Raw genomic sequence first — 23,870 nt, 5'->3', positions numbered from 1 at the left:
TTAAGCAATTGGATTCAAGACATGCTTTCTGGTTGGTCTGGGCCAATCCCAGCTTGTGTTTCTACAGCATGAATATGCATTTGTGGGACTCCTGACTGTGTTCTCCACAGCCATATTCCTGGCAGAGGTTGTAAAAGCCACTTGTGCAGTTAAAGTAACAGTCTCACACATACTACATCATCTTCAGAGGCAACTCATTCCTCAGAAGAGATCCCTCAAAATCTACAAAAAGCTCAGGTCATGCACTTCTAATTTCAGGGCATGCTTACACACAACTTGCACTCAAACAGTGACTGTCCTCTCTGTGCCCATCTCCATTTGCTCTTTCAGCAAGCGTCTAATGCTGGTTCACTGATTATTTTTGAGCTGGTTCGCTCCCTAATGTGGTTTCTGTGTGCTCCAGCAAACGTGTTGGTGTGCGGTGGGGGCAAGGAGGGGCGGAGGGGGAGCAGGGAGCTGTCAGGTTGGCTCTGCAGCTGCAGACATGTTGGAATCAGAGTGTGCCACTGAAAACAAAATAAATCTTTACATTCATTTCAGAAGTATGTGGTGTTTTTTTATATAGCCTGCAATTCAGTTAGCAAATGCCAGAGAATTCGCAACCCCTGAGTAAGCATTGCTGTTTGTCAAAATAATAATTTCTCCTCATCTTGCATTACTCATGGGAGTGGAGCCCAGGGAGCTCACGGTGGGAAGATTATATCTCTGCAGTGGAGCTGTGAATGATCTGAGAGGTGACACTGCAGGGCTGCAAGCAGGATGTGGACATGCCATGGGTTGTAGGGGATCCCACACAGCCTTATGAGACCATGTGGTTCCAGACTTGCAGTGGTTCTTTGGTTTTTCTCTCCAGGCTGCTATTGTTTAAGCTCTCTCCGTTCTAAAAGACCAGGTAGGAGGTCTGACTGAGATTATTAGTGACACTATTTGCTGTGTGGAACAGGGGATTAAAATCAATTTAATCTGACTGAAACAATCTTCTGCACATGGTTCAGTTGCAGGAGAGGTGTCAGAACAGGCAGAGGAGTTTAAACAGACTGGACAGTACCTGTGTGAGCAAGGTAAGTATGTGAATCTCTCTGTGGCACCTACAGAAGATTTTTTAATCTACTTAACTTGTTTCAGGGACAACAGCGCAGCAATGCACAGCTGGGGCTGGGACTGTCCAGGCAGGCAGCTGAAAACATGCTCTGGTGTTTCTGTATTCCACTGGAAGTGAAAGCAGCCCAGAATTTGGAGAAGGAAAGTACCACAAACCTGTCTGTGTATGCTGCTGTTCCTCCTGCCCTGCTGGGGATTTGGATCCTGCAGCTGCCTTCACCGACACGTGTCTCAGCACCACCTCCCACCAGGAGTCCTGTGCACGGCTGTAGGCAGAACAGTCAGAAACTCCAACAGTTGCTCCAACTGCCTCCAAGGCTTATTTTTGCATAGTTTATCTATATACAGATGTATATATACATGAGTATACATGAGTAGACCTATATACACGTGTATGTATATATATTCCTACATGCCACATATTAAGTCATATATAAGATATACATAGTATCTATGTTACATATAAAAACATATCCATAAAGGTGTGAATGTGTGTATGAAACAATCTCTAATGAAATGTAATCAAATTAATAATCAAATCTACACACAGGTATGAGGCAATTAAACACAACTGCACACCAGGGAGCTTCAGGATACCCAGCCTGCTGCAGGCAACACAGCCCAATCCAGAACGGGCAGGGCTCGAGCAGGAGACACAAAGGGTCGGACGGCTGCCGGCGATGCCCTCCCCCGCGGCAGGCCGGGGAACGGAGGGGAAAGGCAGGCACTGCAACGCCATGCGTGCTGGAGCTCCAGTGCCCAGGCCCAGCCCCGTTCCGCCCCGGCCGGGAGGAGCCTGCGCGAGTGCCGGGTTCTGCCTCTGGCGACGGCGGCGCGGTGGGCCAGGCCCGGCCCGGCCCGGCCCGGCCCGGCCATGAGGCTGACGCGGGCGGCGGTGCTGGCTGGGGCCAAGGCCGTCGCTCTTGATGGTGTCCGCCGCCTTAACTGCTGGTGGGCACCGGGGGGAGGCGGGGGGGCCAGCCGGGCTTGGGCCTGGGCCTGGCGCCGGGCCTGGGGATGGGGACAGGCAGGGCTGGGAGCGGGGAACAGAGGGAGGGCTGTGTCAGAGGAGCTTTGGGGGGTGCAGACCGGGTGTGGGGGCAGCAGGCCGATGGCTGGGCCCTGCCGTGCTCCCGGTGACCCCTGCTCTCTTCCCGCAGGGGCAGCCACTTGACGGATGTAAGTACTGCGTGCCCGCTCCCATCCTGCCGGGAAGAGCCAACAAGGACGAGGCACCGAGGCCCCACGCTGCTATCGTGGAGCCCCAGCCTGTGCTCATCAGGCTGGGCATAACCTGGGCCGGCAGCCACAGCGGGGATGGGGTTAACAGGGCGCTGAGGAAGGCACCAGCCTGGGTTTGGGCTGGCTTGCTGCCAGTGGGCTGCAGTGATTTTCAGGATTGATCAGCATCTCAAAATAACCTAAACAAATCAAAAAGCCGATGCAGGGATGCTGTTGTTTTCAGGGAGCACTTGGAACCAATTCCTCACCAAGGCCCTGCGTGGACCCTTGGAGATCCTGAGCCCTACCTTGTCAGTTTGGGACTTTGGATGATGTACTCTTGTTAGAGGGCTGTCTGGGGTAAGAAGGGGTCGTTGCCTGTATGTGGTGGCTGGAAGCCTGTGCAGAGTCGCTGGAGCAGAAAAGCAACATGCTGCTGGCTGGTGTCTGCTTCCACTCTTGGGGCAGGAGCTGCTGACTCTGCACTGATTGTCACATCAGATCTCTGGTGGTATCGAGTTAGGCTGAAGCAAATCTAAATTCCTGTGTTTGCTTTTATCTTGTCTGTGAGATTTAAATTGCCTTTCTTCTGAAAGTGCCAACTTGCTGTTTCTGTCTCTTCCTGCCCCAGATATCAATATGCCGGGATTTGCCCAACATCGAGGTGATCACATTCAGGTGACTGTTGCACTGCCAGTTTTGGAGAGGGCAGAGGAAATCACTTTAGACATGGGGCTGTGACCCGGCCAGTGGTTTCTTACCACCTTTTTGTGGCTGTGTGAGCTGCCTGGCTCTTCATGCCTGATTTCTCGAGTGGCAGAGATGCAGAAATTATTATTCTGCTGGCTCCTCTGCACCCTTCCCTTTGCTACTCCAGAAAACAGTCCCTGTTTTGAGAAGTGTTGAAACCTGTTAGGATCATTGCTTCCTAAGTCCCGTTCTATAGTTTGGGTGGGATCTTTTGGGCCTCTGTATGGAGCCAGTTTGCAGAATGCTTGTTGAAATGTTTTGTGGACCTCACAGAGCCTGTAATTTCCATAAGACTCCCCCTAACAACACATCCATCTTTCCCCTGTCCCAGGAATTCCACAACAGCCAATGCTGTCTGTAAATCTTAGCTCTTTAGCTTGGGGAATCTTGCATAGGTTCTCCTTCAGTGAGTCTGAGGAACTGCTACAGGAAAGGATGCAAATGTGACAGGCAGGCGTTTGGGGGAAAGCAGAGGCTGTTTGTCACTGCAGTAGGGAGGAGTGGCTGCTTTTTTATTTCTTTCTTCTGTTGAAAAGATGAAACACTACAAGGTGTGGGTTGCTTGATGTCACTTGCTGTGATGTGCCACAGTGTGGAGTTGTGGGAAGGGGGGCTGGAAGGCTGCTGTGCTACAGGGGCTGTGCTCTCATCTGAATGATACAGTGATGGAGGGATGGGCTTACCGGTCTCTGATCCTGTGCTGTCTCTTCAGTGTGAATGGCATCTCAGATCTCGAGCCGCTGCATCAGTGCCAGAACCTGAGTGAACTGTATCTGAGGAAGAACAACATTGCAAGCCTAAATGAGCTCTTCTACCTCAAAAACCTGCCCCGGCTGAGGGTCCTGTGGCTGTCTGAAAATCCCTGCTGTGGGATAGACCCCCACCGCTACCGAATGACGGTGCTTCGTAACCTACCCAGCCTGCAGAAGCTTGATAACCAAGGTGGGTAAACAGGTAAACAGCCCCAAGCCATGGGCAGGGTGAACGGGAAACCAACCAGTGATGTGTTGGTTCCTCTCTTTAAGGTGTCCTTTGACTCTTCTGTGAGTCAGGATGCACTGAAGGTTGCGTGTCCACTCTGTGAAGTCCACTGCTTCTAAGCTGGTTTCTGCCTTCCCTGCAGTGCTAGAGTTAACACTAGTGGGACTGAGAGCTCCTCATTATAGCTTAGGCAGTACCACTAATTACTGGTTTAAAGAGCTTTCTCCTTAGCTGTGGCAAAACAAAGATTCTGCAACTTAATGCTGGCATAAAAACCAAGCTTTTCCATCTGGTAGCTGTAGTGCGGTGGCTTTTGGATACCTTTCTCACTTTGATAGACTGGTGATGGCTGCCATCATTCTGTTGGGTTTTACTGTAGGAGGAGGATAAAAGCAGAAGGCGAATACAAAGGATGATTTTGGGGCCAAACCCCTGCAGTGTATCTCTGCAGCAGTAATACTTGCCCCATTAGAGATGCTTCCTTCGTGGCTGTTGGAGTTCATTGCAGCAGGCTTTTATTCTGGCTTTTGCAGCTGTGACAGAGGAAGAGCTGTCCCAGGCCCTGATAGATGGCGAGGAGATCACGGCCCCACCAGCAAGGAGGAATGTGGGGAATGGCTGCCCTGAGTCCACTGAATCCAGTGCTGCTGAATCCACCACAGAGAGTGAACTGCTGAACTTCAGTCTGGAAGAGACAAAGTGAGGGCTTGCTTGTGAGCTGTTAGAATGTCTGGGCTGAACTAGTGTAGTGTGAAAGGACACTGGCAGCCAAACCTGATACTCCATGAGCCAGGCCTGCAGCTGGTGCAGATTCCCACTGTTCCAGTTACAGTGCTGGAGCTGTGCTGGTTTAATAGCACTTGTGGGTTTTATAGCTGGGTGGATGTCACTTCATGTGGGAGTTTTACTTGGGATGTTGGTTTGTAGGTAGTAATGTGAGAATAGATGGCTCTCCAGTCCTTCAACTATATGCTCCATTCGTGGTTGCCATGATTAGAAAAGACTGGCCTGCAAAGTAAGGTTCTCCCAGCTGGTCATAACATTTGCTCTTCCTCCCCTTCTTTAGCAAAATCCGAGAGGAGCTTGGTATGAAGCCTGTTCCCAAGGATAAATTTTCCTCCTTTTCACCTCAAGAGACAGACTGTAACCACAAGAATAGAGTGAGTATTTTCTAAAGAACAGATTTCTTTTTGTTTCCTGCAGTTCTGGGCCACACCATTTCAGGATGATGTTAAGGTACTCGAATACTTCTAGAGGAGGGCAATGAAACCAGTGACAGGGCTGGAAGGAATGTCCTGTAGGGAGTGGCTGAGGACTTTGGTTTTATCTAGTTTGGAGAAAAAGCAGGCTGAGGGGCAACTCCATTGCTCTCTACAGCTTCCTGATGAGGTGAAGTTGAGAGGGAGGTACTGACCTCTTCTCCTTGGGATCCAGTGATAGGACATGTGGGAATCATCATAGAATCATAGAATGGTTTGGGTTGGAAGGGACCTTAAAGCTCATCCAGTTCCAACTCCCTGCCATAGGCAGGAGCACCTTCCATTACACTAGGTTTCTCCAAGCCCTGTCCAGCGTGGCCTTGAGCACTGCCAGGGATGGGGCATAAGAAATAAGAAGAAATAAGAAAAATCAAAGTAGTCTAAATGTTGTTTCGCTGGCTTCTCTATGTGTATGCTCATTTACTTCCACTGAAGCTCTCTCCTTACTCAAAGGTCTGTAGGAGATAAACTGCTCACAGCTCACCCACCGCAAAGCTCAACAGCATTACCAAAAGTTTGCTACAAGTCTTGCTCTATGTGTACGGTGCTGTTGAATGATGTGTGAGGGTCGGGCTGGGAACCTTCAAGGGTTTCTTCAAGCTCGTGCTTTTATGATTCTACCAGCTCTTTATTCCTCAGATCAGAGGGTTCCTGTCCTTTCCCATCCTACATTCGATCACGCTGGAGAGAGAGAGGGTGGCTGTTCATAAATGCGCCTTTCCTTACAGAAGGCAGTTGGGAGGGTGGCCAGAAGCCAGAGGCATGTGGGCAGTTGGAAGGACTGGGTGGATGGGTTTGTCCTGCATTCCAGTTAGCCTCCTCACATGCAGTCTCTGTCCCTGTTTGCCCTGAGGGCTTGATTCTGTCCTTGTAGCTGCAGGTGGCTGTTGCAAACTGGCAGTGGTGGAGTTCCTAGAAAGAGCAGAGTTTTAAAAATCAAGTGTTCTTTTCTGGGCTTGGTGTTAATATGCTTGTATAAAGCCGTGTCTGTCTCATTCCAACAGAACAATGTCCTGAATGCCGTGCTACTACTCACAAAGGAACTGGATGTGGAGGGTCTAGAGATCATCCATCAGACAGTGGGGAGGAGGCTCCAAGCCATTCGGAAGAAGGAGCTGCTGGAGGAGTGACGGTGCCCATTACAAACCTCCCTGGAGAACCAGCCAGACCTGCAGCACCGTTCTGCTCACACATGCCTGGCTACAACCAAAGCCTCGGTGTTTCCCTCTGTGCTTTCCCTGTGGAGGGGCTGGACTGGGGTGCTGCCAGCTGCCCCTGTAGCTCTTGACATCGCCCCTGGCTGTGCACATCATGCTGGGGCTGGCAGCGCCTGACCCAGCTCTCGGGAGCTTTCCTGCTTGCATAGCAGGCTCTGTTAGCATTTGTATCTCATGTTGCTGGGGCTGTTTGATGGGACCTGGAGGCAAATCAGCAAAGCAGAAGTGAGCAGGGCTGCAGTGAGTGGTGCCACTGTGCTGTGTGATGGAAGGGGGATGGCAAAGCCTGCTGATGGCCAGAAAGGTCACTTACTGCTTGTTGGTGGCTCCCTGGCAGACATCCTTGGCCAGCCTCTATGTGGAACACACTCTGAAGGCAGTTCTACCACAAAGATCTGGTTTTGTGAAGTCTGTTGGGGAGACACTGTCTGAAGTGATCACCAAGAGCTCTCTGGTGCAGATGGTGAAGGTCAATGTCAAATTCCTTAATTATCTTCAACTCCTGACTTCTGGTGCTCATTTATAATGTGCAGCATCTGACTTGGCGATCAGGCAGTGCAAAGAAAAGCTGATGCAGCCTCAGTGAAACAGCAGTTATACTCTCCAAGATCCTGAATGCTCAGCTCTGCTCTCTCCCCCTCATGCCCCTGCAGGCGTTAGAGCAGCTTAAGGAAACATCAGAGTAAAAAGGCCCTGAGCATTTTGCAGTTAGAAGAAAACAAGCCAGGCGTTACTGTCGGGCTTGCACAGGCATCAGGAGTTGGTGTTTCTTCTTTAATTGAAAAAGCTGCATTTACTAAGATTTTATAGAGCTCCTAAATACAAACTGAAATGTTGTGACACACCAAATAAAACCAGTTACCCCTCTAGGACGCGTCACTTGTGGCTGGGGTTCAGCAAACATAGAACAGCTGACTCTGGGCATTGCTCCATTACATCTGGTTCATGCCTTGCATTGTTATCCCTGTGGAGCAGGAGGAGGACTGTGGACCTCTATGCCTTCCCGCTTCACTGGACAGGGGAAATGGCTCACCAGCCTCTGGTGTGGGTTGGTAGCACACCAGGCTGCTGCAGGGGCTGCTTTTCAAAGTCCCTGTGGTATTTGGGAAACTTCTTTCAGCCATGAGTCGACATGGAGCACTGGAAGCAAAGGAGATGGTGAGTAAAGCTCGCTTGCTTGTGCAGGGGTGCAAAGGGATGGTAACGGCTCTTGAGACAGGATGTGAACCCTGTGTGCTGCTCAACTGTGGACCATGGTGCTGTGCAGGGGGACGTGTTTTCCATGTCCCCACTCTCCCTGTTTGTCATGCTGCCAGAAAGAAAGGAATGCTCATCCTGGGGGATGATGACAGCCCTGTGTCTACAATACTGTTGACATTGGTGGGAGGGGGTACAGTTTGACCCTCATCACTTGGGTGAGGATTGCTGAGCATTTAACTCCTCAGATGACCTAGTTCTTGCCTTCTGCACCAAATGCAGCTGCATTTAAATGGCCAGCATGATTTATACTATACCAGACTTCCCTTGACAGCCAGGGCCCTTGAGACTTACCCGTCATCTTGCTTGCATCTTGCCCTTGTGCTGAGGGCAAGCCCTCTCCCAGGCTGTCTTGGTGGGAGTAGTTGTGCCTGTCCAAGTTGGGGGGAACAGGAGAGTTGCTCTTGGGGCATGCCAGACCCCCCCCATACCCCATCTTTGCTGGAAGGAGAGTGATCAAAGTGTCATCTGTCACAGGGGCTCCTTGCTGTGAAGGTGGCTAATGCAGCAATCGCCATGGCCTGAGGCTGCTCTGGCACAGTTCCTTCCCGCTCCACTGGAGAAGCTGGGCTGTTAATCCCTGACAGCACGACTGTCCCCAAGCTGTCGCTGCTTACGTGTTGCACTCTTCACACTTGGCGACTGCGGGTAGTCCCGCTGCCAGGAGAGCTGCCCTTGATGCTCCCAAACACTCCTTGCAGGATGAGCCCGCAGCATCGCGCTCGCTCTTGGCACAGCCCAGGGGGAGCCTGGCCCCTTTGGCTCATGTCTTTTCACCCCAGGGACCTGGCAGCCTGCCCTTCGCTGGAAGATGCTTGTGCCTTTTTGTCCTGCTTTCTCTAGGGGGAGGGTGGGAACCTGGGCCTGGGCTGGATGTGCTGGGGAGCTTGGGTGCATGGTCACTGTATCCTCTCCTGCTTGTCCTGGTAGGGCTTGAGGTGGTTCCCCCCCACAGGATGGGAGGGGGATGCTTGCCTGTCTCCCCCCAGAAGTCTGGCAGTGCAGGGTTTTATGTTTTGGGGTGGAAATGAGGTGTTAAGGCTGCAGTGACTCTTGTCCATGTGGGGACACCCCCATTCACACCCTGAACCTGGCTGCGGTGCCACACCAGCCCATCCACAGCCCTGCCAAGAGCTTTTTGGCATGACTTGCTTTCACCCACACCTTTTGTCCCAGCAGGGATACCTAGGGGTGAGGGCAGACGTTTCCCTATGGTGGAAAACACCAGTGGCTGTGGGTACAGCATAAACTTGTGCTGAAACTGCCCTAGGGGACTCTTGGACGTTGAGGCAGGTGAGTGGGACCACTGAAGCTTCTCGAAAGTGCACACAGGATGGTGCAATAGGACAAAGGGTAATGGGTTTAAACTAAAACAGGAAGCTCAGGTTAGATACAAGGAAGTTCTTTACTGTGAGGGTGGTGAGGCACTGGCACAGGTTGTCCAAAGAAGTGGTAAATGCTCCATCCCTGGCAGTGTTCATGGCCTGGTTGGACAGAGCCCTGGGTGGCATGGTCTAGTGTGAGGCTTCCCTGCCCAAGGCAGAGGGGTTGGAAGTGGATGATCTTAAGGTCTTTTCCAACCTAAGCCATTCTATGATTCTATTTCCCACTCACTGGTGCTGGCAGGAACAGCCAGGTCTTTGCCTGGGGTCCCCAGAGCAGATATTCACCCAGGAACAGCAGCGATGCTGACTCCATCACCAAGGCCTGCTAATTCCCTGTGTGTCCAGCTCTGGCAGTGAAGATACAGTAATTATGATCTTCCTACAGAGCCTAAAACAAGTAATGGGGTCAGCTAGGGAAAAAGCACTGAAACTGGGGGGAGAAGTCATCACTTGGGGACGACTCCATGGGGAGGGAAACATAACTGCATGTTCAACCCAAAAGACTGGGAAACATCCTGATGCTGGCCATGTCCCAGGGGCTGGAGCCATAGCCAAAAGCAGCCTGGGAATGGGGCTACATGTGTCCATCTGGCATCAGCTGAGCTGAGCGCTGCACGCGGGAGCAGGCACGCTTGGCAGCCACCCTGGGAAACTGCCTTAATAAACAAACACAGCACCCCTACAAATCACTTCTGCGCTGTGAAGGTGGGAACCAAAACAAAGGAGAAGCAATTTTCCTCCAGGATTGCAAAGTCTGCCCACAGAAGGATGCTGACGTCCAGCTCTCCCAGGCTCTGAGGATGCATACAGCAGGGAAGCCTCATGGCCCAGTGTTATTCCACAGTAAACCATCTGGTTTCATTCACCCCATCCTAACCACAAGTCTCCCCCCACACCACACAATGATCACTCTCCAGCAAGGCAGGTTTCGCTCCAGCAGGTTTTATCTCTAGAGGAAGAGAACAGTGCCAGGAATGGTACAAGATCTGGGGAGTGAGATGATGAGCACAGCACCCAGGGCCGCATGGTGACGGTCGCAGCCAAGCATCATGCAAGGTGGCCAGGAAAAAGGGGCTTGCCAGGACCAGTGCTCTGTGCTGAGCCCTCAAGACACCCCACAGGCCAAACACCACTGGAGGATGGAGCTTCACCAGGGCCCTTGGGGTAGCTGAGAGCCCCAGGAACAGCCCCTACCCACTCCAGGATCTCACCACATCCTCCTTGGCTCTCCTGCACACAGGGCAGGTGACTAACAGCAGCAGTTGGCTCAGGCGGTCAAGCCGCTAAATAAGGAATCAAGATATCCCATCGTTAAATAACAGGAATAAACTATTAAGGGAAGACAAAGGGTCTGGGCTCTGTAGCAGGGCTCTAGCAACACCTCTTCTCTGCACCTGCAGAGGAACCAGACCCCTGGACCAGCATTTTGGAGCAGGATTGTGCTGGTTTGGGAGCTGTGACCAGGCTCTGCCTGCTTTAAGGGTTTGATGGCAAAGCTACAGGGCTACTGAGAACAGGGGACCTGGGCTCCCCGAGCAGCATGTGGGGATGGAGATGACACAGGGTGGGGGGCTATGGCTTGGGCTGGTGGGATCAGAAGCCCTTCTCAATGCTGAGTGTGCGGCGGGTGACATGCTCCATCGTTCCCGAGATGTACTCGGTCAGACTGATCTGGTAGTTGGCGAGCATCTTCAGCATCAGCCGCAGGTTCAGCCACCACTGCTCCTGGGGCAGCCTGTGCCTGTGCAGGGGAAGACACAGTGCTGTCCCAGGGACAACCCAGGACAGGTTCTCCCCCTAGGACCTGGTGAAATGCTGGGGCACAGTGATGGGGACTTACTCAAAGTCAGTGACTTTCTTGAGCTCGGTCACAGGGCTGAAGGCCACCACCTTCTTCCTGAGCCCAATCACGCAGGCAGACTCTGCTGAGTTGGCAAATGTGCGCCCTGGGAGGGAGATGGATGCTGCCAACCATGGCCACCTCACCAGGGCCCAGCTGCCCAGTGCCACCAGCAGCTGCCCACCCCACCACAGGACCCCCAGCCCTCGGCTCACCCTTGCTGTAGGCCTCCTGTAGTTTCTCCGACATCCACAGCACTGCTTTCACTCCCAGCTTGGTCCCATAGTTCCGGTCAAAGGGGGTTGGTGCTCCCCCCTGGGGACAAACAAATGGCAATGACAAAACCACCCAGCTCCTGGGGACAGCCTGTGTTGCCCCATCCCCTGTACCTGCTGGAGGTGGCCCAGGACGTTAATCCTGCAGTCGAAGATGCCTTTGCCCTCAGAGGAGTAGAGGTTGTACAGGAACTCAGTGGTGTAGTGTTCGTGGCACTTCTCATTGCTGGGGGAACAAAGGGAAAGGATTGGAGGGCATCCCTCCCTGCTTCCCTGAACATCTTTTTTGCTGCTTCAGCTCATCTTCCCAGCAGGACCCTGGGCAGGGGTGGGGATGGCAGCAGAGGCATCCCAATGCAAGACTGTCCCCCAGCTGAGTGCCCACCCCACCGAATCTCACTGCACACAAAGACACTCTCTGGCCACAGGAAGGGCTCAGCTCCAGCCTCCATCCGTTCCACAGGGCTGGGTTTTTCAGTGAGCATACCTGGGGGTTCCCAACTCACCGAAGCACCAGCCCTCTCTGTATATCTGTCTTCATTTTGTCAGTCAAGTGCTCCACATTGGCCTGCAAGATGAACACACAGACATCCTGGGTCCCTCTGGTTCTCATTTGGACCCAAGTGCCACTAAAATAGACCCAGCAGCTTCACAGAGCTTGGCCTTGATCCCCCAAAGGCTGTCCTGATCCAGAGCCCTCCCTTTCCAAGTTTCCCTTCTTATTTTACCCAAATGATACTGCCAGAAAGCAGGTCCTACCCTGCTCACCTTCAGGTCATGGATGGTGAAGGGATCTTCATATACATAGGCAGCATCAGCACCCACTGCGATGCCGGTGACAGTGGACAGGTATCCGCAGTAGCCCCCCATTGTCTCCACAATGAAAACACGGCGCTTGGTACCCGAGGCTGACTGCTTGATGCGATCACAGCTCTGTGCCGGGAGAAGGGGGGATCACACAAGCAAAACTCACCTTTGCTGCCCGGGATGGGAGCCTGGTTCATTCCCAATGTGCCATCCCAAAACATGATGGGACCTGCTGGAGCAGGACAGCTCCAGGAGCTGCTGCCTCCCCTGTCCCTCACCTCCATGGCTGCATTGACAGCTGTGTCCGAGCCCAGGCTGAAGTCAGTGCCAGGCACATTGTTGCTGATGGTGGCAGGGATGACACACATGACGATGCAGAGCTCCTCGTACTGCCCGCGGGCCTCCACCAGCTGCAGCACCCCCTCGTAGGCCTGCAAACAGCCCAAAGCTGGAGAGATGCTGGCCCTGGGGCCAGATCCACATCCCAAAAGGGATGCCCTGGGCTGCCTGCACCACATGGGATGCTGACAGCCCATCCCAGCCCCCTCTGAAACAGAGTTGAGGATTACCCTCGCACCTCAAACCCCCCGATGACCAGCAGCCCCTGGATGTTGAATTTCCGCACGTTCTCCACGATCTTTTCCATGCAGGTCTTGGGCAGTGTCCTGGGGGAAACGAAGGAGAGATCATGAGGTGAGGACAGGGGTATCCCCTCCCGTATAGCCCTCTGGGGCTGCACTTACCGCTTGGTGCCCAGCATGGATCCACCACGTCCCAGCCAGCCTGCCACGTCGTGCCAGCCCACCTCACGGATCTGAAAGCAGCAGAGTACAGTTTTGGTGTAAAACACTCTGTAACCCCCCTCCAAGCCCTAACCCCTTCCTCTGGGCAATCTGTAGCACCCAGGCTCAGCGTCCCACTCACCTGCCCCTTGGACAAGCCCTCAAAGCCGTCGCTCACCACGTAGACGGTGTGTCCCTGGCAGATGCCGATTCGCACAGCTGACCTGACGGCAGCGTTCATGCCGGCAGCGGGAGCACCCACATTCAGGATGGCCAGGCTGAAGGGGCTCTGTGGGGACAGCGATGGGGATGGCACATGGGTGTGTGTCCCCCAAGGAAGGTACAGTGACCACTGCTGCTCTCCGTCCCTCCTCACCTTCTCCTGCGCTGGCTTCTGGTGTGCCAGCAGCTTGTAGATGTTCCAGTTGTTCTCAAAGCTCCTGCAAGAACAAGGCAGGGGCATCTAGACCCAGAGAAGGGAGTGGGGATACCCTCCCAGAGGCAGGAGCCAATGGTTTCCCCCCAGGAGAGAATTCCCCATCCCAGCACATCCTTTTGGCCATCCCATAGGAAGGTCTCGCACCATCCGAATCCCTGCTCCTTACCTCCCACGCAGCTGGATGGCCTCATCAAACCTCTTCTCATCCATGGCCTTCTGCACATCCTTAGTCTTTGTTTGGGGGTTAAGAGAACAGCACCATGAGACCCCTGCTTGCAGGGAAGGGGAGCAGGACCCGCACCCAGCAGACTGGCATGCCTCATCCTCCTGGTACTCACCACCTGGACGCACTCCATGAGTGGCAGCCGCACCGACTGGTTCCCCGAGAGGCTCACCACGCAGGCCGGCGTGTCTGGTGTGGCCTCCAGCAGCGCCATCACTGCCTCCATCCCCATCTTGCTGCTCTGCAAAGGGAAAGGGGCACCCGGTGCCCTGTGACATCAGGGCCACCCTATGCCAGTTGGCTGGGATGCTCTCAAAGGCTTGGAAACTGCGTGGCTGCTTGTACAGCTGATTTACAGCCAGTGAGCTGCTGGTTTTATTTAAAAACCCATGGAGTTTGAGAAAAATGAGGGAAAAAGAGCACATTGTTCTGCAGTGCTGAGCCTGTGCGGACCAGCTGAGTCTCATCCCAAGCTGGTAAGTCCTTTGCAATGGGTAGAGGGAAAGCAAGAACAGGGTTCCCCCCGCTGCCTGCTCCTTTCTGCAGGATGACCTCCCCCATATCACCCTCACCCGGGACCTACCAGCACACGGTCAAAGGCTGATGGAGTCCCGCCGCGCTGCACATGGCCAAGGACAGTGACCCGTGTGTCGAAACCCAAGCGCTGCACCACCAGCTGCAGAGAAGAGAGGAGGTCACACAGGAAACCACTGGTCACTGCAGGTGCTGGGGCGGGTGCTGGAGCAGTCACTTACATCCTTCACGTAGTTGGAGGAGATTGGTTTGCCGTTGCGGTCGATGGCACCCTCAGCAATGATAATGATGTTGAGGCGTGAGCCCCTGCTGCGTGTCTGGTGTGGGGAGGAAATCAGCCACCGTGGTTAGCCAAAAATCACCAGCAACCAAGTCCCAGCATCCTTCCACCCTGCCCACATCGGCTGCTTGCTGGGGGTGGCTCACGGTCTGGGTGCCCAAGCCCCGAGGCAGCACTGCCCCTGGCACATGAGGGCTGGATTTGCACTCAGCTGAATGCCCTGTTTCACAGGGACAATGATGGGAGCTCCCGAAGCTTCGCAGGGGTTGGCCACTGGCCACAGGGCTCAGCCCAGGTCTCTGTGGGGACTCTCCAGAGAGAAAAGGTGGATGTGACCATAGGAAGCCCCCTTCTCACCTCCCCAAGCCTCTCACACATGAGGTCCTCCCAGCCATCCTCTGGAGGGGATTCAGGGATGAAGAGCCAGTCTGCGCCTGATGCCAAGCCAGACACCAGCGCCAGGTACCTGTGGGGACACAGTGGTGGCAGCACCAGCCCCAACACATAGCATCCCATCCCATCCCATAGATCCCTTCCCCATCTTACCCACAGTGGCGGCCCATCACCTCCAGCACGAATGTCCGCTGGTGGCTAGAAGAATACAGGCAGGAGGAGATGGAGAGTGGGTGTGATGCCCAGGGTGGTCCAGAGTCCAGCCCCCAGCCCACTCACCTCTGTGCCGTGGTAGTGATGGCGTCAATCACCTCCATGATGCGGTGCAGTGCCGAGTCGGTGCCAATGGTCATGTCGGTGCCGCAGAAGTCGTTGTCGATGGAGCCCACCAGCCCCACGATGTTCAGGCGGCAGTTCTCCTGTGCCACCTCCTCGCTGATCTGCCCTGTGGGAGGGGATGGCCGTGCCACCAGATATTTTAGGGCGCTCCCATTCCCTGCCCCAGCATTGGGCTGGATTATGCAGAGCCGTGGAGGAGCCCAGCCCTCCCTGAGGCTCATAGAATGGACTAAATTAGAAAAGACCTTTAAGATCATCAAGTCCAACCATTACCCCAGGTCAGACAAAAGCATCACTAAACCCTATGGTGGTGCTGTATCATGGCGATGGAACCTCTGGACCTCAATGCCCCTTGAATGCTTTCACTCCACCCACCCAGGGTTTTTGGGAGGGGGCTCACCCACCGTCTCGGACCAACTCCTCCAGCAGCCCACCCCACTCGGAGCGGAAGATGTCGGCGCCTGTAAGGCTGCCATCCCCACCGATGACACAGAGGTTGGTGATGCCGTGCTCCACCAAGTTACGGGCAGCCCGCAACCGGCCCGCACGCGTGGTGAAGGCTTTGCAGCGGGCACTGCCGATCACCGTCCCACCCTGCAGAGAGAAAGGGGGAACACAGCTCATCGTACAGGTTTGGGGTGGGATTTGGGGGTCCCAAGCCCCACTGCTGATCCTCACCAGCTGGATGATATTGGAGACACTGAGCCAGTTGGCTTGCTTGATGTTGTCTCCCCCCTCTACCAGCCCCTCGTAGCCCTGTGGAGAAGCAGGGGGTGAAGGTGAAGGGTACCGCCGCACATGGGGGGAAGCTCTCCCCGACTTGTGATGGGGAGCGGGTGGATAGCCTAACCTCATAGATGAGGAAGACCTTGGCTCCCACATATATCCCCATGCGGGTGACGGCACGGACAGCAGCATTCATCCCTGGAAAGGCAAGATATGAACCAGGATGGTCTTGAGGGACCCTGTGCCCCAGAGGGCACAGCAATGACTCAGGTGTCCCCTTAAAGAGCAGGGGCCATGCGGGCAGAGACCGGGGAAACTTAGTGCACGGGTGAGAGCTGCAGATGAGCAACTGCCTGCGAGCAAGTCGCATTACAAACACCGGCTCTGCGGCGGACGGACCCCACCGTCGGGCTTGCCCCGGAAGATGCTTCCGCCGGGGTGATGGGGACAGGGAAGCGCGGCGGGTGGGATGCACCGCGCGGGAAACACGGGAGGAATGTGCGTGCGTGTGTCCGTGTCCCTGCTGCGCCCGCCCCGGTTGTCCGGGGAGGAGCTGCGCTCCCCGAGGCCCCGAGGACTCCAGCCCCGCCGCGCCTGCGGGAGCCAGGGAGAAGACGGCCACGCAACCCCGACGGGGCGAACCCACCGGGGCCCATGTCCCCGCTCCCCCCGGCCGGGCCCCACCTTGCGCGTCGCCGCCGCTGGTGAGCACGGCGATGGCCATGCCGGCCCCGGCCATCCGCAGCCGCTCCAGCTCCGCCGCCGCCATCGTTGCGCTCCCGGCACCGGCGAAGCCGGACACGCCCCCGATGACGGACACGCCCCCTGGTGTGAGGCCACGCCCCCTGGCGTGAGGCCACGCCCCCCGCGCCACGCCGCAACGTGTTGTGCCCGAGCGGGGCGGTTTAACGCTCATCTTGTACCGTTTGAACGCTAAACCATGGCTCCGACAGATACCGGGCACACGGAGCCAGCCCTGCCGGGCGCTTCTCGGTCCCGACCCCCCCGTGAGGGGCACGCAGGGGTGCTGCATCCTTAGAACCGCGTCCTTCCAGGGATAGGTGGGGGTCATGCCGCATCAGTGCTTGCCGGGAGCACCGGTACCGGATGTATGCTGCAGGCCCCCCATGGATACAGCGTAGGACTATGAGGCTGCTCCCCTCCATCCTTCCCTTCTCCTCCTGGAGTGGTCCCCTGCCGCTGTGTTCCCCTGCCGTCATCGCACATTTAAGGGGCAAGGGCTTTAAACTAAAACAGGGGAGATGAAGGTTAGTTATAAGGCAGAAGTTCCTCCCTGTGAGGGTGCTGAGGCGCTGGCACAGGGTGCCCAGAGAATCTGTGGCTGCCTCATCCCTGGCAGTGTTCAAGGCCAGGTTGGACGGGGCTTGGAGCAGCCTGATCTAGCGGAAGGTGTCCCTGCCCGTGGCAAGGGGTTGGAACAAGATGATATTAAAGTCTCTTCCAACCCAAACCAGTCTGTGATTCTATGATTCATGGGGCTCCTGCCCAAGGGATCTCTGGAGTTCATCCTTAGGGAATGGGGAAATTGAGGCAGGTGCTGGCTGCTCACTCCCCTGTGAGCTCAGAGCTTTAGGGCATGTCTGGCAGGGAAGGGGTGCGGGTGGCTCGGACTAAGGAAATGGGAGAGACCTGGCCGGACTCCCACTCTCCTCCTCCCTCAGCCCCACCTCCCCGTCCTTCTTAACTCCCCGCCAGGCCAGCCGTGGGGCCACCATTCCAGTCCTCATCCCCACGATGCTCCGGTTGCTGCTGCTCTGCGGGGCCCTGGGCTGTGGGGCAGACCAGGCGGGTAAGGCAAGGGCATGGTGGTAGCTGGGGTTGGAAGGACTCAGTGTTCGCATGCGGGGACACCCATGGCTTTTAGGGGAGGGGATGAGGCAGTGGGTGATGCCTGGTGTCTTCTGCAGCCCCGCTCACCTTCACCATGCTACAGCAGACCCGCGTCTCCAAAGGCATCTCTGAATTTTGGGGGAACGCCAGCCTGGATGGGCAGCTCAGCCATCTCCTGGAAGGGCTCAATGTGACCCAGGTGCTGCCGCTGGAGCCCCCAGATGCCTGGGCCAGGCGCCAGCAGGATGTGACCACCTACCTGGACTATTTCAGCCAGCTGGTGAAGCTCTTCAGCAAAGAGAGGCCTATCAACTGTGAGTGGTACCCTAGGAGGGCATAGGGATGGGTCTCAGTGGGGAAAAGGAGCTCCCATTCACTGCCGGGGCACTGGGACAGCTTGGCAAAGGGATGGACATGGCCATGTGCAAATCGCCTCTCTAAGCAAAAGGAACCCTTCTGCTGAACTGGGAATTTCTTAGCCAGAGCCCAGCCTGGGGACAGGGTGATGCTCAGCTTTGGGAAAAGGGCTGGGGCTGCAGCCTGAGGGGATGGAGAGGTGTAGGCATTCTGTCTGCACCCTGCCTTTATGTTGCCTTCATTCCCCTCCTGCACCCTGCCTGCATCCCATCTGCACCCTGCAGCTGCTGTGGGATGTGTGGGATGCTGACGGCAATGGCTTCGTGTCCCTGCCTGCATTGCTCCTCTTATGCTCCTGCCCAGGCTGTGTTTCCCCATCATTTCCTTTTTTACCCCCAAATCAGTTTTGCCCCAGCTCTGCACTTCCTTACCTGGCCTTTAGGAAGCACTTTCTCACCTTGGGTTTTGCCCTTGCCCAGGGTCCCATGCTCCCTGTACTGCATCCTTCCGTGAAGGTGAGGAACAGTGCCTAAAACCTATCCATCTCTCTGACACTGAAGCTGTGCTGTACTCAGATAAGGAAGGCAAAGATAAAGCCCAGCGCCCATCTGTTGGGAAAAAGTTGCCGTTGCAGCTAAACTGAGTGGAAACAGATCCGTGGCTGGGTCGTGGGGTGCAAGGCTGAGGCCTCACAAACTCAGTGCACAGCTTGATGCTGGTGACAGCCGTGGCTGCCGAGGGTTAGGAGCACACTGACCCTGACCTGCTCTCTCTGTCCCCACAGACACCCAGAGCCTGTGCTGCCACCTTGGCTGCCGCCTCTTCCCCAACGGCACAGCCCAAAGCTTCTACGAGGTGACGCTCAACGGGACGGCTTTCCTGAGCTTCCATGTTCCCAGCGCCACTTGGGAGCGGCGCTGGCCCGGCAGGGATGCGGTGGCCACCTTTGCCGAGAGGGAGCTGATGAAGTACCCCAAAACCACGCGGGACCTCCAGCATTTCCTCAACACCACCTGTGTGGGCCTCTTACAGGCTCAGAGCGCTGGGACAGGTCTGTGTCAGGTCCAGGAGGGGAGAAGGTGGCTAGGTGGGAGTGAGCCCTTTCTCACCTCCATCCCTCATCTTGCAGGTAAACAGAGCAGCCGGTCACATGCCTCGCTGGTGCTGGGCCTGATCCTGGGGACCTTCTCCTTGCTAGGCATGGCCGTAGGGATCTTCCTGTGCACAGGAGGGAGCTGCTAGCGGAGCCAGTGGTCCCACGTCGCCCTGTGGAGGCAGGGAATGGACCCATCAGGGACCAAGCCTGTGCCCCAAGAGGGAATGTATCTCTCTAGCACCGTAGGCTTTGCTCTCAAAGGACACAGGTTGGTTCCCTGCCCAGTCCCAAATGGGTTGAGCCCCCCAGGCAGCAGCACCTCGCCCTGGGGACAGTCACCACACCAGGCTGATATGATGCACTGAGTCTTAACACTGAAATACACTTGGCATGGATGGGAAGAGAGAAGGAAGCAGGACTGGGGGCTGAAATTAGCAGCAGAAACAACCAAGGAAGGGTTTAAAAGGATGGCATCATACCCTCATTTATCCTCGTTTAATGGGGATAAATGCATGGGAGGGCAGATGTCAGACCCAGTGGCACTGCTTGGAGATGTGAATAAAATCACTCATCAGCTCTCATGGTGCATTTGGTTGCTCTCATTCTCCCTCCCCCCAGCGTTGATGTGAGATTGCAGATCCATCACAGGGGAGGCAGACAAGGGGAGGGCCACGGTTGCTTTGGTTCAACTCAGTTAAGTCACCTCTCCCATGGCCAAGTGGCAAAGCTTCATTTAGTTTTCATTCCCTCATCTTTCTATGAGGTGTGGAAGTTGAGCACGGCCAGCCATGCCAGGACAGTCTGTCCTAGCAGATTAACGCATTCAGAACTCTGATGCCCTGTAAGGATCCTGCCAGAGGGATACAGGAGTGGGGGGATGCCAGGCAGGGGGAGATGCACTGGAGACCCCAAGGTGAGAAACTGCTCCCCAAGGACTGGCTAAAGACATGCAGAGCTCTGTTACTAGTGCTACTGTTATATTAGTACAACAGCATTCATTGCTTTATTTTCCCTTTCTGCAGTCTAGATTGGAGATAGAAGCTCTCTGACTATTTAGACTTTGGTTACATTAATTATTAATCTTGGCTGCATTTCCCTTTCACCCATAGTGAGATTTTGAACACATCAGCCTTTGTATGCTCATCACTGCTGCCCCAAAGGCAAGAAGAGCTGGCTTGAGTCACAGAAAGAGGGGACAGCATAGCAGCTAGGAGCTTTCCTAGCTCATTCCTTTCTAAATACCCTTCCCTGCAGCTCAAAGAAAGGGGGGGGCAGGGGAGAAGATGGGGCGAGATGCAGGGCAGAAAGGGGATGGGAAGATGATAGTGGTTGCCCTTAAGGACGGATGAACGAGGAGGTCTCCAAAGACCACATCTCATCACCCTGGCCTCCAGCCACAGCACAAGCAGCCCCACCAGGCAGGCAGGGGCCAAGGCGCTCCCCACCCTCCAGCCAGCTCCTTTGCACAAGGGGAATGGCAGCCAAGAGGTCACGGACTCCAAAACAAGGCTGAGGCACATGGATGTCACTGCTTGGCCTCGGAAGAAGTGTCCTTGGCCAGCTATGGACTGAGCACTACAAGTCCTTGCTGTGGGCATCAGAGGCCAGGGATCTGATGCTGAATGTTAAACAACATAGGTTTGCTCCCCACAAAGGGGTGAGAATGCTTGTAGCCAGCTTCCAGCAGGGAGAAACTGCTTCATTCCCAGCTCTGCCTTGGTTTTTGGACTTGAGGCATCACCATTACCTGCATGTGGAGGCAGATGTTGCACTGTGGTCCCAACACACAGAGTGATTCTTATGCCAAGTGTATCATTAGGCACAGACTGGCATCAGGGATGATGGCACTGGGGACAGACCCAGGCTGGAGAAACTGGGTAGGTGTGGAACAACAGGACTTGTTTTGCTTATGAAACTTGTCATCTTTTAGACAGATGAGGAAGCCTCTGCTTTAAAGCTCTGTAAAAGCCTTTTTCCTGACCCCAGTTCCCTGGGTATGTTGGTTGCAGCAGGAGAGAGCTCCAGAAAGGAGCAGATTTGGCTGTTGCTCTAAGTCTCTGCAAAGCTCACAAGGATATGGGGCAGTAGCCAGCAGAGGGGATCCCCCAGAACTGCTGGATCCCAAGGAACAGCCTCATCTGAAGGCTGTGCCCATCGGCAATGCACCCAGCCCAGTGCCACCTCCCTGGTGGTGACTGGCACCTGCACTCAACACAGACACGGTGGCCAAGAGCAGAGGGGTTATGGTGATAGCATCCACTCCAGCACGTCATAGCCCCAGAATTGCTCTTCCTTATACCAAACTGCCTCATCACAGGGTCACCAATACCTAGCCCCACACACCATGCTGGGAACACATGGCCAGACTGTCCCTTGCTGTTCTGAGGTGTACCATGGCTGCTGGTAGCCACATCCATGGCTGATCCTCTCCCAGATTTGGCTATTCTGCCCTTAATCACAGCCTGGGACAGGCACTAACACTTAAGTGCATATCCTGTCAACCGAGGGCTGTTTTTAGTTTGCTCCTTGTTTTGTTTCCTGCAGGAGGGCCAACAAGCCCACACACAGCCCTTCAGAGGCTTTAACACCAAAGCAGCATCTGCCCCAGGGAAAACTATCCTCGACATTTGCACTAGTAACCACATGAGGCTTGGCCTTCCATGCACCACATGGTTTCCATCACTCAGCTCTGCTATCGCTAGCTTGGATAAGAGTTAAGACGCCCAGCCTTGAACATTGTTCCAATGAGTAAGATGATGCCAATGTGCTGAGAACTGGCTTTCCCTTTCACCCATGTTCCTTGGGGTGAGGGGCTTTACAACACCTCCAGCCAACCCCCTGAGCTAGGGATGCTTTTTTGGGCAACACAGTTTTGGGGGCGGAGGCTGTTTGGTATCTGCTTTCTAGCAGCATCCTAATCCAGTATCAGTGGGCAGGTCCCTGGAAATGCTTAACAGCAGGGGAAAGGGAATAGGATGTATGGATGCCCAGGAACCATCACTGCCCTCTTCCATTTCCTCTCTCCTCCTAACCCAGAGTGCCTGACTACACCAGAGGAAATGGGAGGAGAAAGCTGGCTGCTGGCCACAGTCAACACCAAGCAGGGCTACATGGCACTAAGGATGAATGGAAGCTTCTGGGCAGTGGGATACCACCAGTGCTGCCACACCTCCCGCCCTGCCCCAGCCGGGCTCTCCCCTCCCTGGGCTTTGGGCTGAGCAAGACATCCGCTGCTCCTGCCACGGGAGCAGAAAGCAAAGCTGTTGTCTAGAAAGCACATTAACCAGGAAGGAATCATCACTTCCATCTTCCCTTCCCAGCCAGGGACCCCCCTGGTCCTCAGCTGTTGGAGCAGATGTATTCAGGAGCACTGCAAATTTATGTGCCTTCAGAGCAATTTTATCCTAGCATCAGTCACTTCTGCCCTTTTTCCTCTCTCCCTGCACTGCCTCTCATAAGCAGAAGTTTAGACAAACATAGATAAGTACTTTAAAATAACAAGCTGTCAAGTAAAAACAAAAGGAAAACCAAACATTGTACTTGCAGAGAAGTTTCCATGGAGAAGAAACACTTTTCCACTCCCTGACCAGACTTGGGGATGAAGGAAAGCTCTATGCAAGCACTGTCACTTGCTATAGTGAGAACAGAGCAGTAGCCTTCTGCATAGCTAAAGCCCTCGGGACAAACTGCACCTTTGGGCTCCTCAGGATGCACATACCTGATGCTGAAGCTCTTGTGCATCCTAGGATGCATTAGGAAGAGTGTGGCTAGCAGGTCAAGGGAGATGATCCTCCCCCTCTACTCTGCCCTGATGCAGTCTCATCTGGAATACTGCATCCAGCTCTGGGCTCCCTAGTACAAGGGAGACACACAGCTCCTAAAGCGAGTCCAGCAAAAAGCTACTACAAGAAGTAAGTCTGTAGCATCTGTCATGTGAGGAAAGGCTGAGGGAGCTGGGCTTATTCAGCCTAGAGAAGACTCTGGAGATCTGATCAATGTCTGTACATATCCAGAGGGAGAGGGTCAAGAGGATGAGACTGGGCTCTTCTCAGTGGTGCCAGGGTATAGAACAAGAGGCAATGGGCATAAACTAAAACACAGGAAGCCCCACCTGAACACACAGAAGAACTTCTGTACTGTAAGGGCAATTGAGCACTGGAATAGGTTGTCCAGAGAAGTTGTAGAGTCTTCTGCCCTGGAAATAGTCAAGAGTTGTCTGGACACAATCCTGAGCAATGTGCTCCAGGAGAACATGCTTGAACAGGGAGGCTGGATTAGATAAACCCCTGGTGGCCCCTTTCAGCCTCAACTGGTTTGATTCTGTAAACATCTAAGCCTCCTAGGAAGCCTTTATCTGAGATGGAATACATGCACACTAGGACTCATTCATACCATCTAAATGTTACTGAAATATAGAATGCAGGATGTCACAGACACTGAAGAGCTCCCACACCCTCACCAGCCAGAAACCCTGGGGCCCTTTGGAGGACAAATACTTCCCCCATGATGCTGCAAGCAGCACAAGACTCCTCAGGCAAGTGGACAAAACCAAGTTAAAGCATTTGAACCAGACCCTGGCAAGCACTAGTGTATGCTGGTGCCTGCAGAGAAAGCATGGAAATCCTGGAAGTTTGTCTGAAGCTGGGAAAGGTGGAGGACCCCAGCTCCACACAAAGCCGGGGGGGGGGGGGGGGGGTGTGAAAAGGAAGGAAGCAGAGTTGCTTGCTGTGATTTGAGGCTTTCTTTCCTGTTCTGAT

At 54.5% G+C, this 23,870-nt stretch overlaps 3 protein-coding genes across 3 annotated transcripts; 2 read left to right on the top strand and 1 right to left on the bottom strand.

Moving 5' to 3' along the window:
* The first annotated feature begins 1,897 nt into the window (after positions 1–1,897).
* CFAP410 (cilia and flagella associated protein 410) lies at positions 1,898–7,398 on the top strand. The gene is made up of 7 exons (XM_005143078.3): positions 1,898–2,052; positions 2,262–2,280; positions 2,954–3,000; positions 3,785–4,014; positions 4,587–4,752; positions 5,120–5,213; positions 6,317–7,398. The coding sequence occupies exons 1-7, from the start codon at positions 1,976–1,978 to the stop codon at positions 6,440–6,442; spliced, it is 759 nt and encodes a 252-aa protein (XP_005143135.1). The 5' UTR covers positions 1,898–1,975; the 3' UTR covers positions 6,443–7,398.
* Positions 7,399–10,097: 2,699 nt separating this feature from the next.
* Positions 10,098–16,578, bottom strand: PFKL (phosphofructokinase, liver type). Its single transcript, XM_034064082.1, has 22 exons — positions 16,494–16,578; positions 15,934–16,007; positions 15,762–15,839; positions 15,488–15,677; positions 15,024–15,189; positions 14,898–14,942; positions 14,709–14,817; positions 14,293–14,388; positions 14,121–14,213; positions 13,653–13,778; positions 13,481–13,545; positions 13,252–13,315; positions 13,018–13,164; positions 12,837–12,907; positions 12,671–12,758; positions 12,372–12,524; positions 12,055–12,219; positions 11,793–11,854; positions 11,401–11,512; positions 11,227–11,326; positions 11,012–11,117; positions 10,098–10,912 (listed from the first exon to the last, which is right to left on the bottom strand). Exons 1-22 carry the CDS (start codon positions 16,576–16,578, stop codon positions 10,765–10,767), a joined length of 2,343 nt encoding a protein of 780 aa, XP_033919973.1. The 3' UTR covers positions 10,098–10,764.
* A 952-nt stretch (positions 16,579–17,530) lies between these two features.
* On the top strand, positions 17,531–19,694 carry PROCR (protein C receptor). The gene is made up of 4 exons (XM_005143077.3): positions 17,531–17,619; positions 17,738–17,974; positions 18,802–19,068; positions 19,147–19,694. The coding sequence occupies exons 1-4, from the start codon at positions 17,565–17,567 to the stop codon at positions 19,257–19,259; spliced, it is 672 nt and encodes a 223-aa protein (XP_005143134.1). The 5' UTR covers positions 17,531–17,564; the 3' UTR covers positions 19,260–19,694.
* Positions 19,695–23,870: the final 4,176 nt, after the last annotated feature.

This window comes from Melopsittacus undulatus, chromosome 6, assembly GCF_012275295.1.
Source record: "Melopsittacus undulatus isolate bMelUnd1 chromosome 6, bMelUnd1.mat.Z, whole genome shotgun sequence".
In the NCBI taxonomy this organism is placed as follows: domain Eukaryota; kingdom Metazoa; phylum Chordata; class Aves; order Psittaciformes; family Psittaculidae; genus Melopsittacus; species Melopsittacus undulatus.
The sequence above is the reverse complement of the archived record's forward strand: the minus strand, read 5'-3'. Positions and strand labels throughout refer to the sequence as shown.

Coding starts and splice junctions, on each gene's coding strand:
- CFAP410 (XM_005143078.3), top strand. CDS start 1,976: ATGAGGCTGACGCGGGCGGCGGTGCTGGCTGGGGCCAAGGCCGTCGCT. Junction 3,001..3,784: donor ATCGAGGTGATCACATTCAG/GTGACTGTTGCA, acceptor CTGTCTCTTCAG/TGTGAATGGCATCTCAGATC. Junction 4,015..4,586: donor GCAGAAGCTTGATAACCAAG/GTGGGTAAACAG, acceptor TGGCTTTTGCAG/CTGTGACAGAGGAAGAGCTG.
- PFKL (XM_034064082.1), bottom strand. CDS start 16,578: ATGGCGGCGGCGGAGCTGGAGCGGCTGCGGATGGCCGGGGCCGGCATG. Junction 14,389..14,708: donor TGTGTGAGAGGCTTGGGGAG/GTGAGAAGGGGG, acceptor TCCCCACACCAG/ACACGCAGCAGGGGCTCACG. Junction 13,779..14,120: donor CAGCCTTTGACCGTGTGCTG/GTAGGTCCCGGG, acceptor TTCCCTTTGCAG/AGCAGCAAGATGGGGATGGA.
- PROCR (XM_005143077.3), top strand. CDS start 17,565: ATGCTCCGGTTGCTGCTGCTCTGCGGGGCCCTGGGCTGTGGGGCAGAC. Junction 17,620..17,737: donor CTGTGGGGCAGACCAGGCGG/GTAAGGCAAGGG, acceptor TGTCTTCTGCAG/CCCCGCTCACCTTCACCATG. Junction 17,975..18,801: donor CAAAGAGAGGCCTATCAACT/GTGAGTGGTACC, acceptor CTGTCCCCACAG/ACACCCAGAGCCTGTGCTGC.